This window comes from Orycteropus afer, unplaced genomic scaffold (genome assembly GCF_000298275.1).
Source record: "Orycteropus afer afer isolate SDZICR_OR568_19922 unplaced genomic scaffold, OryAfe1.0 scaffold00069, whole genome shotgun sequence".
Taxonomy (NCBI): Eukaryota; Metazoa; Chordata; class Mammalia; order Tubulidentata; family Orycteropodidae; genus Orycteropus; species Orycteropus afer.
The window spans coordinates 1953966-1968670 of NW_006921656.1; the positions used below are offsets into that span (position 1 = coordinate 1953966).

At 51.2% G+C, this 14705-nt stretch overlaps 1 protein-coding gene across 1 annotated transcript in view; it reads left to right on the top strand.

Moving 5' to 3' along the window:
• PTK2 (protein tyrosine kinase 2) overlaps positions 1-14705 on the top strand; it is a 190187-nt gene that overhangs the window by 151073 nt on the left and 24409 nt on the right. Inside the window, exons 25-26 of the mRNA XM_042780908.1 lie at positions 9478-9589; positions 14496-14582. Of these exons, the coding sequence (XP_042636842.1) occupies positions 9478-9589; positions 14496-14582 (199 nt within the window). The remainder of the gene's footprint in view (positions 1-9477; positions 9590-14495; positions 14583-14705) is intronic.

A 14705-nucleotide genomic window follows, 5' to 3' on the forward strand; every position in this document is an offset into this window, starting at 1 on the left:
ATTCTGTGGAATCACTTTTCTTTGGAATGGGCATAAATACGGATCTCTTCCAGTCAGTTGGCCAGGTAGCTATCTCCCAAATCTCCTGGCATAGCCAGGTGAGTGCCTCCAGCAGGACATACATTTGTTGAAACATCTCAAAGGTATTCCGTCGATCCCTGGTCCTTGTTCATCACCACTTCCTTCAGTGCAGCTTCGAGTTCTTCCCTCGGCATCATTGGTTCTTGAATATACACCACCTCCTGGAATGGATGGACATTGACCAGGTCTCTTGGGTACAGTGACTCTCTGTATTCTTTCCATCTTCTTTCGATGCTTCCTGCATTATTCAATATTTTGCCCGTAGAATCTGTCAGTATTGCAACTCAAGGCTTCAATTTTTTTCCTCGGTTCTTTCAGCTTGAGAAATGTGAAGTCTATTCTTTCCTTTTGGTTTTCTAACTCAAGGTTTTTGCACATTTTATTATAGTAATTGGCTTTGTCTGCTCGAGCTGTTCTTTGAAATCTTCTGTTCAGCTATTCTGTCCTGTCGATTTTTCATTTGCTTTAGCTATCCTCTGCTCAAGGGCAAGTTTCAGAGTCCCTTCACTGGTCTGTGAAAAGCAGCCTCTGCCTGGGTGATGTCTATAGCTACTGTTCAGCTGTAAACCATGCATTTGCTGTTACAGCTCTCCAAGCCCTACCCCTAGAACCCACAGCGAAATGCTCAGACTTAGGCCAGCCGCTCCTGTCACCCCATCCCGCCAGTTCTGCTTGGGTTGCCCTTCCTCTCTCTGCTGGGTTTTGCCTGCAGGGTCTTAACCCTAAAGTGGGAAGGCAGACTAGACCAGACATGAGTGCCCTCCTCCTCTTTGGCTGGAACATGCAGTGTCTGTGGCCCTCCTTGGCCCCCTCTGCTGGAACTGCCAGGGAGAAGGGACAAGAGCCAACGTGGAGAGAACCCACACAGCTAGAGCCTGCATGGGGCTTCTCAGAGCCAGTAACTTCCCTTCCGTGCAGGCCTCTTTCTCTCCCTTAACCAGCCCTCCAGAGTCTGCGTTTAACAGCCCCCATTGTATTATGTCTGTAGTGGTTGCTCTCGGAATGACAATGTGCATGTTCCATGTTTCACCCTCGAGAGTTAATCGTCGTACGCCACCTAAGTGTCGAGTGCTCGCACCAGCAATGGTCAGTACCTGCCACCTCGGTGCAGTGTGCTGGAGCTGTCCGCCATACGACAGTGACATGTGTTACTAATCCCACCAAAGGAGGTCATAATGTTTGCTTGAAGCAGGTGGGGAGGAATGGTCTTTCACCCTCACCCCTGCATTCACCCCCACGCCTCTTCCTGTCCTAAACCTTCTTTCCATTCAGCTTCCAGCCACCCTAAGCATCTTTCTTTCACGCTCCCCGTGGTGCAGATGTATTGGGGTCAGGTCCCATTAGTTTTCCTTTATCTTGAAACACCTTTGTTTTCATTGGCTATAGAACTCCGGTTTGACAGGGGCTTCAGTTTTCTGGTTCTCCTTTAACACTGAGGAATCTCCTCCACTGCTTGTGGTCTCTGCCGTTTCTTATGAGTGGTTGGTGGCCACTCGCATCTCTCTCCCTCTGGGTGGGTCATGTTTTCGGCTGCCTTCACCATCTCTGTCTTGTCATTTTTCGGCAGTTTAACTAGAATGTGCCTGGATGTGGCTTCCATTGTGTTGATCATGCCGGGGCTTCGCTGGACCTGCTGGTGCTGTCTAGTAACTCAGTTAACTTGCCTGGTTTCAACTTCAGACCCCCTCCTGTGGGTGGTAGCTCAGTTCCCACTTCACCTCTTCTGACCTTTCCTGGCAGATGGGGGTCTGCTCGGTGCATGCATGGTTCAGGGGCTCAGCCAGAGACTTGGGCAGAATTTGTGCACAGAACTTGAGGGCCCCCCTCTGGCTCTCTCCTCTCTGGGATTTGCCTTCCTTCGCGTCCTGCCAGCTGTTTCGTTGGTGTTAGGTGCCATCCAGTCGGCTCCAGCTCATAGCCGCCCCGTGGACGACAGAACGAAGCACTGCCCGGTCCCAGGCCAGCCCCACGGTCCTTGCTGTCCCTGAGCCCATCGTCGCAGCCACTGTGCCAGTCCATCTCGTTGAAGGCCTTCCCCTTTTTCACTGACCCTCCATTTTACCAAGGATGACATCCTTCTCCAGGGAATGGTGCCTTCAGACAACACGACCAAATTGAGTGAGATGAAGTCTGGCCGTTCTTGCTTCCAAGGAACATTCCGGCTGCACTTGTTCCAGGATGGATTCGTTCATTCTTCTGCCAGTCCATGGTACTTTGCAGCATTCTTTGCCGACACTACAGATCAAAAGCATCAACTCTTCTTCCGTCTTCCTTATTGATTGTCCAGCTTTCACATGCATATGAGGCTATTGCAAATACCATGACTTGGGTCAGGCGCACCTTAGTCTTCAGAAAGATATATTGGGTCCATAACAGACTAAAGAGGTCTTTTGAAGCATATTTGCCCAGTGCAGTATGGCATCTGATCTCTTTACTGCTACTTCCATGGATGTTGATTGTGGCTCCAAGTGGAATGAAACCCCTGACAACTTCAATCTCTTCCTCACTTATTGTAATGCTCCTTATTGGTCCAGTTGTGAGGATTTTTGTTTTCTTTCTGTTGAAGTGTAATCCATATTTTTCATCAGTAAGTGCTTCAAGTCATCTTCACTTTCAGCAAGGACGATTGTGTCTTTATAGCGTAGGTTGTTAACGAGTCTTCCTCTAATCCTGATGCCTTGTTATTCTTCATATAGTCCAGCTTCTCATATTATTTGCTTAGCGTATAGATTGAATAAGTATGGTGGAAGGATGCAAGCCTGATGCACTCCCCTCCTGATTTTAAACCATGTGGTATCCCCTTGTACTGTTGGAATGACAGCCTTCTGGTCTGTGTCCAAGTTCCTTGTGAGCACAATTAAGTGATGTGGAATTCCCATTCCTGGCAATGTCGTTGTCATTGCCCCAAATGCAGTCCCCTGGTTCCTGAAGCCAGTCACTGCGGCGTGCCTCTGGCTGAGAGTGCCTGTCCTTGCTTCCCAGTGTCACATCCCCCAGAGCTGCCTGCCTTGGGCTCTTCTGTGCTTCCACTTTCTAGTTCCTTAGGCTGCAGCCAAAGGGCTGGTCACAAGGGAGCTGCTAGGCCATGCCAGGAATAAGAGGAGGCCACCATTGTAAAGTGAAGGTTTAACAGAAACCACTTCCGCTAGCTCCAGAGGGGTAAGACAGTGACCGCATGCTTTACTTCCTGCAGCGCAAGGTCTCTGTGTTTTCGTGGGCCTAGGTGTGCGGTCTGCTGTGTGTGTTGGGGAGGGGCATCCACCAGGATGCTGGCATTGAGGCAGTTAGCTGGAAGCCAGCCAGCTCCAGATGGCCTGTCTCGCCTCATCGCCAGTCCTAGACTTGTTTTCTGCATTGATACCAGTTATTATTGTTGTTGTTGTTGTTAGAAAGGTCAGTTGCATTCCCTTATGGTGAGGTCACGTTGGATGATGAGAGGAGCTCATGTTTCTGAATTGGTATTCCCATGGACTTGCCAAAGCAAGTCACTGTTTTCCCTTCCTGTTTTGCTGCTGCTTTTCTTTGGATATTTCCCAGAGCAGCCTGAGGAGCTGGGAGCTCACACTTCTTTTAGGACCAGAGCAGATGCTGGGACAGCCTCCCTTTGTGTTGGTGACCAAGGTCCAGTCTTTAAAAGGGAACAGGCTCTCCTCCTGTAAGAGCAGATGGTAATGTGTCATTTTAAAGAGCAGGGCAGGAGGAGGGTGACGGCAGAAAAAGTGCACCCAGAAATCAACTGTGTAGACGCACACGTCTTCCTGGTGGTACGTGAGGCTGGTGGGGAAGTGTAGCACTAACTCACTTTGCTTCAGAGTCTTAGGGGAGGAGCTGTTCACATGCTTTCTTCCTACCTCCTGACAACAGACAGGCCAGGCGCCATTCCCAGGGCCTGCAGAAGGCAGCTGGTCGGAGCAGGCAGGGTTGCCCGGAGTTACTGGAGGAAACAGACAACGGCTCCTGTCTGTCGTGCATTCTTCTGGCATCAGCTGCTCAGGAATCATTGGTCTTTTCTTTGGAGATTGAGTGTTCTTCCTGTCCTGGCTCAATACTAGAAACAAGGGAGCTATCAGACCACTTTCTTGCTCACTATCAAGATGCCTTGTAGGGGAACTCCCTACAGAGAGCATCTTGTAGCTCCAGAACAGACATGTAGAAGGGACTCCCTGCCAGCCCGTGGAGACTGTGTGGCCTCACTCCACAGGGAGAGGGCTGCTCCAGGGAAGAAAGCTAGTTCCCAGAATGGCCCGCTTAAAAGTCTCTGTGTCATCCGTGCTATGCACTGACCACTTGGATGAACCTTTTAAAGTCAGGGAAGTGGAAAACAAAGTCAAAACCAGTGTTCAGTACCCTTCCCCCCTGCACCATTCTCTTCGTAGGTAGGACCCACAAGTAAACAGGAACTGAGTCTCCAGTGAGCTGGCATTTGTTAAGTCAGAAGTCTGGTTTTTCCTTGCTTCATCTGCTTGCAAGTGTAGGACCTAAAAGCCTGCGTTCTCGGAAGAAACATGAGGGCTTGCTGCCAGCTCACTGTAGGCGGCTAAAAGCTTACAGGGAGAGGCACTGCTCCCAGAAAGATTTGCCGTTTGGGAAAATATGCTTAAAGTTGACCTCCCTGCCACAAGCCTTGGTGCTCCAGTTCCTCTGCAGCTGTAAAGACAGACATCCAGAGAGGGCTCTCTCAGACTCACATTCCAGCCATGGAATGCTCTTCCCGTTCTGCGCACGTTCCTGTGCGTTATTTATACTCCGGGCTCCTCAGAGCTACAGATTACCCTTTCCCAGGGGCGTCGTGACAGGGTATTTTTGGTTCAAGAAGGAAGTGCTGAGGTCGAGGGAACACGTCTCCCAGATGTCACTGCATTCTTGGAGTGAGAAGACTGGTGTGTTTGAGTACAGAGATCTCAGCATGTCCGTAACACGTGAGGAACCTGACCGTGTCTGATCTCAGCATGTCTGTAACATGTGAGGAACCTGACCGTGTCTGCGACTGCAGGGACCTTCCCGTCTTGAGTTCTGTGAGGCAGAGCGCCCACCACAGGTCTGTATTTCCATTGTAAGGGCCAGGTGATAGAGGTTTGCAGAGCAGGTCCTGGAAACCTGCTTATCAGGGATGTGATGGAGTCCTCCTCTGCTCACGTCTCACACTGGATCCCTGCCCCCAAAGCCATCCCACAGAGAACAGCCTGTGGCTCTTGCTTGCTGGCCAATCAAGAGTGCAGGAAGCTTGGTGACACACCCTTTGTTCTTCCCCGGGCAGTGGGTGGGCTTCCCGTCCATGTACCTCTTTCTTGTTACAGCCCCAGGGTCTGTGCTGATACTGGAGTACAAAGATGGGCCTAATGGGAACAAAAGCCTAGCAAACCTGGGCTTCAGACCGGTTCAGAATGGTTCAGTTGCAGTGACAGAAATGGACCACGAACGGGTTGCCCAGCAACCAAGTCTCTTGTGCCTTGGATTTTGACCTGAGTAGGAAACAGGCAGTGGTGCCCCACTCCAAGTGCGTCGGCCACCATCTTTGAGTTGGGGACTGCTGCCTCTTTCCTACTTGAGCCAAAATCCCCTGTGTAAAGGGAATAGCATAGTGCCTAAGGCATTTGGCGGCTAACCAGGAGGCTGGGGTTCCTTCCTCGGGAGGAAGGTTGGGCAATCTACTTCCGTAGTGATACTGCCTCAGAAACCCAAGGAGGGGTCGCTATGAGTCGGGTCCAACTCGACGGCACATAACAACAACAACATGCAAACATGTACACTGCCCTGATTTCCATCGGCCATGACTGAACCATTTCAAAGTGGTTTCAAACCAGTTTGTAGCCCTGAAGCAAACATACATTTATAACACATTTTAACAAGAGGTCACCGTTATAACAGGTCACTGTGAATCAGAACGGATTCATACAACTCCTAACACTTGACTTAAGCGTGACTTTTACTTGGGAACACGTAGGAGAGGAATGGAGGTTAGCCCAGAGGAGTTGGCAGCGTCAGGGAAGACTTTCTGGGAGAGCTGCTGTTTGACACTTGAAGTATAAGTCATAGCTGGCCAGACCAGGCGAGGACGGTGTTCCAGGTAGGGAAGCCACTCTCAGGGCCCCAGAGAGCACCAGGAGTTTGGGAACTGCTGGAGGCAGAGAACGGTAGCTGTGGAAGGAGGAGGATGAAGCCAGAGAGGAAGGCTCGTCATTGCACTCAGGAGAACGACGGTGCTCTCTCGCCTGCGCCAGTGCTGCCGCCTGCTCATGGGCTGGTACAGATTGTCATCCTGAAGCCGCCTTTTGAGGGACAGATAGAGACCTGTGTGCTATGTCCAGGAAGCAAAGATGCCACTTGCTAAGTGGCTGGGACCTGGTGTCACTCTGTTAGTTCATACCAAGGTGTCAATCCTCAGTCTTTAGAGTTGTAACTTTTTTCTCACTTTTTATATGTGTCAAGTTCAGAGGCACTGTGCATCAGTGGTCTAGCAGGTATACTCTTGAGCTATTGGTTTATTGACTAGATGGCTGGTCTTAACTGTTGTATCAGTAACCCTTCAGTAAGCAGTTGGATGAACAAAAGACAGGCATATGATATGAACATTTACATTAGGTAGATACACTCCTTAGGTCATTCACGGGAGAATAAAAGGGCGGTGTGGGCACAGGGAGACAGCTCGGGAGAGCATGGGAGGGAAGGACACAGGGACGAGGTGTCTATGGGGAGGATGTGGGAGGGGAGCTATTGCATTGTGGGAGATTGAGTCAGTGTCATGAGACAGTGTATGTGAGCTGCTGTATGGAAAGTGAATTTGCTCTGTAAACTTTCACTCAAATGACAATAAAATTTTTTTTAAAAAAGGGCAGCAGGATGGAGTTGCAAGAAGATAATGCGGGTGCTTTTTTGTACTAAGATCCAACTCTAAGGGGCTTTGAGGCCATGTGGCTCCTGGCAGCCCCTGGGGGAGCTGCTGCCTGGACTCCAGGAGCTGGGCCTGGAGGGGCCTGGCAGCTTTCAGCGGTTCTCTCCTTTGCTAAACACAGCTCATGGTCCGGAGCTCCTCATGCAGATTGTCTCGCTATGTGTCATCTTCACAGCCGCCCTTGGAGGTGTTCTCCCATTTTGTGGGGGCGGCTCACAAGGACACAGTTGTCCAGGGTCACACAGACTGTCTGACAGCTCTTAGACCTGATCTTGGTTGGGCGACAAAGCCCTTACTTCTCCCACTGTGTCTTCTTGTTGCCCCAGTGAGTCTGCTTGTTGTTGCTGAACCCCAGGTGTTCTTTTCTCAGCATCTGATGGATTTGGATGACGGGTGTGTGTGTACATACCGCTGTTCATGCAGCACGTACTTGCATGTCCATTCTGTGGCAGGCACCATCCAAAGTACGGCAGAGTGTCTGTGCAGGTAGAGAGAATAAAAAGACAAAGACACGCATTTCTCCTGAGGGAGGGACGTGTTGCTAGGCTTGTCAGGAGAGTCTGTCCCTGTGTGCTCCAGGCTTCTCAGCTTCTTCCTGCATTCCCAGAGCATCCCTCACAGCTCCGGGGGCACAGGGTCTATCCAGCCCCTGGTGGGGCGGCCCTCTCCCTTGGCCAGCACCCTGGGCTGCGTCCGCCACCTGCGTCCTGCACAAGGCAGCAGGTGAGCAGAACTGCTTGACAGAGTTGCACAACCCAAGCAGAGCCCGCTAGAAGTCATGAGTGAAGGGAGCTTTTGCACAGTGCGTTATGAGAGCTGAGCAGAGACTCGCCAGCCACTGTCACCACTGATCCGATCCTCTCAGCAGCCTGACGTGGGTGTGCTTCTGACCGTCCAGCTGGAAAACTGGGAGCCAAAGGCCAAGGCTGCCAGCAGCCCAGCGGGCTCTTGTCCTCCGTGCCCTGTGGCGCTCAGGACACGGTGCCAGGTTCCCACTGCCAGCCCAGAGCAAGCACCTTGCCAGCCTTCTGAGACTACCGTGAAATTCTCACACATTGTTGAAGGCTGTTCCATCTGTTTTCCCGGCCCCGGTTGCCTAACTGCAGCAGTAAGGAAACCAAGATCGCGTTCTGAGGAGAGGGTACTTTTGACTGCAGTTTTCCTCTGAGGAAAGCACCCCTTTCCCTTTAAAGAAAAGGAAGGAAAAATACCAACTCCTTCCTTGTAGTCATGGTTTGCGGACTCAGTGATTACACAAACACTCTGCCTGTCCTTTCCAGATCTGAAAGGTGCTGTGAGCAGCGGGTTGTGGGGAAACAGCCGCTGTAGCCTCGAGACAAGGAGGGACGGTTCATGGAGTGGCAGAGCCAGTTCCCAGATTAGAAGGGGTCTGGCGCTGACCTCACTCCATTCATGAGTAATCTGGGTGGTGATGTGCTGCACCGTACCAGGGCCAGTGCTGTGAAGGAGCCTCGCTATGAGGACTCCCGGCCTCCAGCACCTCACAAGGAGCTGCCAGCCACTGAGACCCGGGGAGCCCCTGGGGCAGGGAGTTCGGAAAGTCCAGCTCCGGCCACATTCCGAGCCAGCTGCGTGATGGCAGGCAGCCAGGACTGAAGGGCTGCGTCGCAGTCGGGGGCCCGCTGCGGGTCGCGGCAGCGGCAGTATGTGGGACTTCAGATAGCCTGTCCGTAGTCACGGTGGGTAAGTCGCAGTGTTCCGAACCGTAGCATTGCCAGTTTGAAGCACCTGAAAATGCCGTAGCCTGCTCCTTACTCTCCTGGTCGAGTCAGGTGCTGGCTAAGAAGGGGAGCAGGGAGGTTGTGTCGGGCAGTTTAGGGATGATTGCTGGGGCTCCGGTTTGTCACCTAGTTTGCTGTGTCGGCACATTCCGTGCATGCCTGTTTTCCTGTGAACGGTCTGCGTCTTGGGACACGTACGTGCTTGATGGGGGCTGCTGGGGACTCTGCGGCAACCGTGCTGCTTGAAATAAACCTTGGCGTGCGAGCGCGTCTCCTTGGCCGATCCTTGAGCCCCACCTTCTTTCCCGAGCAGCTGTCTTGCCTTCTCTCACGCTCAGCTTTTGTGGACCAGGGCTGTTCTCTGCTCATCCTGGGAGGGTGGGGAACCTGATCCCTCAGTCCCACTGGAGAATGGATTTGTTTCTTTGTTGTTCCCACTACTGCGAGCCAACTGGGGTGAGTGGGGGAGGTGCTGATGGGCTCCTAGCCATTGGCTGCCCTGAAACTGGGGTGGGGGTGGTGATCTGATGGGCCCCATGCTGTCTACGTCCCTAAAACTGCTGGTGGGCACCTCTGTTGTTGGTCCCCCTAAAACCATGTGTAAGGTGGGGGTGGTAGGCCCCTACTGTCGGCACCCCTGAAACCGTGTGTGGGCACGAAAGCTGGTGGGCACCTCTGTTGTTGGCACCCCTAAAACCATGTGTAGGGTGGGATGGTAGGCCCCTGCTGCCGCACCCCTGAAACCCTGTGTTGTCTCCCCAGCACGATCCTGGAAGAGGAGAAGGTGCAGCAAGAAGAACGAGTGAGGATGGAGTCCAGACGACAGGTCACAGTGTCCTGGGACTCCGGAGGGGCCGAGGAAGCACCTCCCAAGGTAGAGAGGGCCCAGCCTGACCTTGGGAATGCCTGACCTTGCTGTCGAGGGTGACGGGTGGACGGCCGGGCCTGTGCAGAGAGCCCAGTGGCAGCGTGACCCAAGGACACCCTGTGACAGCAGCCGGTGGCTTCATCCTTGCTCCTCGGCACGAGCCTCATGCCCTCCTCTCAGACCTTGGCTGTGAGCCATAACTGGAACCTGCTCTCCCTTCTCTCTGCCGTGTCCCTGCATGAACGTCAGCTGTGGCCGTGGCAGCCGCACTCAGGGAGATTGGTGCTGCCGGTCAGGTTGTCAAAGTCTAGCAGTCACGTCAAGGCTGAAGCGTCCCGAGGCCATGCACCAGCCACGCACGCTTTCCGTTGTGCTTTATGTAAAAGGGGCACGTCCCCCCGGCCCTTCTGCTTTGCGGTGGCAGTGTTTTCTGAGGACCCTGGCACGTGTGTGCATTCCCTCTTACCTGTGGGGATGACTGGTGTAGGCTGGGCACAGAGCACCTCATGCTTGCTCTCACTGCCCTGGTGCAATCTGCTGGCAGCGTCCCCAGGCCTAGCTGCCCACTCCCTCTCCAGTCCTTTGCTGGTGTCTCCCTGGCCTCCAGGAGGCGGTCAGAGCCGTTCTGTCACCGGCTGTGCTGTGTGTCCAGCTGCAGAGAGTGCTGTCCTTGGACACTCCCTTCACAGCAGCATGGTGCCTCACACATTAGCTAATGTGTGTGAGAGAGTAAATAGGCTTTTCCTGGACAGTAAATAAAAAACAGACTTTTCTGCAGTTACATTTAGCAAGGAATTTAGCATTTACTGAGAAGAAAATTTGACAGTTATTTACTTTCTTTCTAAACGTGTTCGGGAGTCTCTCGGTGCAGGGTGTTACTCACCTGCTTTTCCGTCACAATGCATGACCTAGAAGGCCCTATTTTCTTAGTCAGCGTTTGGGCCTGTAGTAGTCAGTGTCCTCACATTTGCAGTGAGTACGATCCCTAACCCAAGTCTGCGGGATCGTGGAGGGGGGCATCTGTCGCCAGCCTCCTGACAGACAGGAAGACCTAGGCATGGAGAAAGAAGGCCGTGTGGCCTGTACCATGGCTGTCCTTCTGGGCTCATAAGTCATAGAGCCAGAACCTTTCCCTGTCATTGCTCTAATTTAACAACACAACCACCCTAGTTGCTTACAGGAAGCAATATGAGCCCTTCAACCCAGTGTGCAAGGCATTTATTTCCTGTCTGCTTCACCTGTTTCCGTGGTGGTGGCACAGTTGTCCGGCACTGGCACGCGGGGTGTGCGGGGCCTAAGAGCTCACCTGGACGTCAGGCAGACTTGTTCTTTCTGATCCTGCCGTTTGCTGTCCGGGTAACTAGGCAGGCTGCCCAAATAACACCCTCCTTTGTGAGATGAAGGCAGTGGTTGACCCTGCCTCTTAGGATGCTAGAGAACTAAGCGGCACAGTGTGTTTGACCACACTCGACCTGGTGCCCGGACAGTAGCATGGTGTACGTACATGGTGAAGTGCAATGCGGTGCTTTCCTGCACTTCCTCTGGGGCACACAAGGTCACATGGTGCTCGTGCTTGGGAGGAAGTATCGAACAGTGGGTGTCGCACTCCCGTGAAACTAGTTCAAGCACTCTCTCCATCTGAACATTTTCCCGTCTCTCAACCTATTGGACTTTTAATCATTTTAAGTTGACTACTTTTTCCAGCTGCAGTGTTCTGAGTTTATGGGGTGAGGTTGTCAGCCTCTTAGCTTCAGAGCACAAAGGCCAGCCCTCCTTGGGTGTTGAAATCTCCTTAAGCTCCGGTTTTGTTTGAGGTGTCTTCAGGGTGTGTATGCTGAGGCTCTTCTCTGTAATTGGAGAGTGTCCCGAAGGCTTGTGCTTTCAAACATGTTCACTAATTACAACCCACTGCCTGTTTTTTGTACCTGAAGTCATCTGGTTTCCCGGCACCAAGGCCCAGTTGACATGATGTCGCCCACAAACCCTAAAACATTTACTCTGGCCCTTCAAGAGAATGTGTGGTGGCCCCTGGGTTGACAGTCCTCTCCCGCGGCACGGATGTTGGTTCCGCATCAGCTAGCATCCTCCCGCTGGAGTCTGGCCTGTGTGCAGTGTTGCCTTCTCAGTGCCTGTCTATAGCATCATGGTCTAACTTTCTGGATGAGTTGGAAACAAGCCTATGGTTTCAAAAGTGCTTGGCCAGTGCCCCTCGGCAGTTGTTCTGCAGATCCTGGTGGTTTTGATAATTCTACCTGTGGTATTTTAGGACAGCTGAATTCCCTTGCATTTCTTAAACTCAAGTAGAAGCTAAGGCTTTTGTAGATAATTTTTGTGGAAAGCAAAGGATATTTTTATTGTAACGTAATTAGAATACTACAGGGAAAATTTTCTCCTCCCCATTCATGATTCAAAATTGAAAGCTTAATTACACTCAGTTCAGGTCAGAGAGTATTATAACCACAGACTAATTCTTACTGTTGTTACGATCTCTCCGTCGGCTCTTACCGCCAGTTTTTTACCAAGCCGAAATCTCTGGCCAAGTTTGCCCAGGAAGAGCCCAGCGCAGGAGAGCTGTCATCGGGCACCTCCCTGCCCCTGCAGCTGTCCTGCCGGGCCTGTTAGTCTGCGGCGTCTCAGGATAGGGCTTCATAAAGTGCCATCCTCAGACCACTGGGGTTCCCAAGAATGTTCCAGTGGGTCTAGGAGACCGAAGCGACACCACTAACGGTACACACCTTTCCTTCTGTGTGGACACGTGCTGATGGCACAGTGACGAAGGTGGGAAGGCAGCAGGCACGTCACTTGAGAATCAGTGGTGGCACCAGGCTGCCATGTACCTCTGCGGTAAGGATAGCAGGTGGCCTAAGAGGGTCATGGATGGAGCCATCATTAGGGTTTATTCCCTTAAATCTGGACTTTGGAAGATTCTCTGTGAGATGAGCTGGGGGGCCACCTTGATCAGCAGGCCCTGGAGCCTCCCCTCTTGATGGGCTTGTGGACACACATCCCTGGTCATTCTGGTTTTCATTTGGCTGCAATAGACCACATTTCTGTTGGCTAGGTCCTCATGTTTTGAAGACCTTGCTGACTTGCTTTCAGCCTTCCGTTTCTAATGAAACGTTCTCTGTCGAAGCACCTGAAGTTATGTATCTCTCAAGCAAAGGGAGTGTAAGAGCTGGAAGTGACTTGAGGGGCTTGCAGGTCAACTTGATTTTACACATGAAGGACTAGATGCTAGGCAGCATATGCCCCAGGCATGCCACCAGAAACAGCCGAGTTGAGCAAGGGCTGGGCTCCTGAGCACCTAGTTCGCTGGGCAGAAAGTACTCAGACATCCCAGGCACTGAGTATTTGGCAGTGATTTTTTTGTTGTTTGTTGTTTTGTTGTTATCGATGTCTTAGTAGCTTTATTAAGTTGTAATTCACCCATTGAAAGGGTGCGAATAGGTGGGGTTTTTTTGTTGTTGTTTTTGTTTTTTATTGTGATTTGGGTGAAAGTTTACAGAGCAAATTCACTTTCCATACAGCAGTTGACATACACTTTGTCTCATGACATTGATGAGTCAGTGGTTTTTAATTTTCACAGATTTGTGCATTCATCACCCCAGTAAATTTTAGAATGTTCTCATCACCCTTCAAAGAAAGCCCCTACTCTCCAACGGTCACCTCCGGTTCCACCCCACCCCATCCCACCCCAGTTCTCAGCCACCTGTGACCTGCCTTCTGTCTCTGCAGTGGCCTGCTCTGGACACTGCTGTGGGTGCAGTTGTACAACGTGTGGTTTTTGTGTCTGGTCTCTGTCACTTGGTGAATGTTTTCAAAGTTTATCACATTGTATCAGATCTTGCGTCTTGATGGCTGAGTCCTGTCCCACTGGTTGGATCTCACGTTCGTCATTATGTTGATGGGCATTTGTTTGTGTCGGTCCCACTGTTTGCCTCTCAGTGAATGATGCTGCTGTAAGCTTGCATGTGTAAGCGTTTGTGCGGACATGGCTTTGTTCCTCAAGTCTGTCGAGGAGTAGCATTCCTGGGTTACCTGGAACTTGGTACTTAGTTTTCTGAGAAGCTACCAGGCTGTTTCCACAGAAACTGCACCATTTTACGTTCCCATCAGCAGTGTGTGAGCGAAGGACTCAGTTTCCCCGCCTCCTTGTCACCGCTGTGGTTGTCATCTTCATATGAGGTGTCCTTGTGAGATGAGGCTGTGTCTCACTGTGGTTTTGACTTGCATTTCCCTTAACTATGTATGGTGCTGGACATCTTTTCATGGGCTTGGTGGCCGTTTTTTACATCTTCTTTGGGGCAATGTTTCTTCAGATCCTTCGCCCAGTTTTCCATTGAGTGTTTGTCTTTTTGTTGTTGAGCCGTGAGAATTCTTACAGATCCTGGATACCAGTCACTTGTTCTCAAGTGTGATTCACAGGTACTTTCTCCCATTCTGGCGTTTTCTTGTTAGTGCCCTTTGCATAGACATGAATAATTTCAATGACATTCAGGTGGTATGTCTGTCTTTGATTGCTCATACTTTTGATGACATGGCTGAGAAACCATTGCATGATCTGAGGTCTCGACGGTTACACGTGTGCTTTCTTCTAAGAATTTTACAGTCACTCTCACATTTAGGTCTGTGACCCAGTTTGAGTTAATTTTGTGTGTTATAGAGAGAGGGTCCATGTTCATTTTTTGGCATGTGGAGATCCAGTTGTCCCACCACCATTGGTTGACAAGCATGCTCTTTTCCCATGGAGTTGTCTTGGTGTCCCTTTTGAAATGATCACCTGTCAGTGTTCTTTCATCTCAGCCCTACCAGAGAAAGAGCTTTTCCTATTCTTTCAAAAAAAAGAAGACAACATAGAGTTACAGAGTAATCAAAGCACTCACTCACTGGTGCTCTGTTGATCTGTTAACAGCCCAGCAGACCTGGCTATCCCAGCCCGAGGTCCAGCGAAGGATTCTACCCCAGCCCGCAGCACGTGGCACAGACCAATCACTACCAGGTATGCTAGTCACTGCAGATGCAGATCACGGCATTTTATTCTCCTGTGCTTTGGAGGGTGGGGGGAGGGAAACTGTGCATGTTTATAATTGGCATTTATGTACTTATGAGTGTGATGATTATT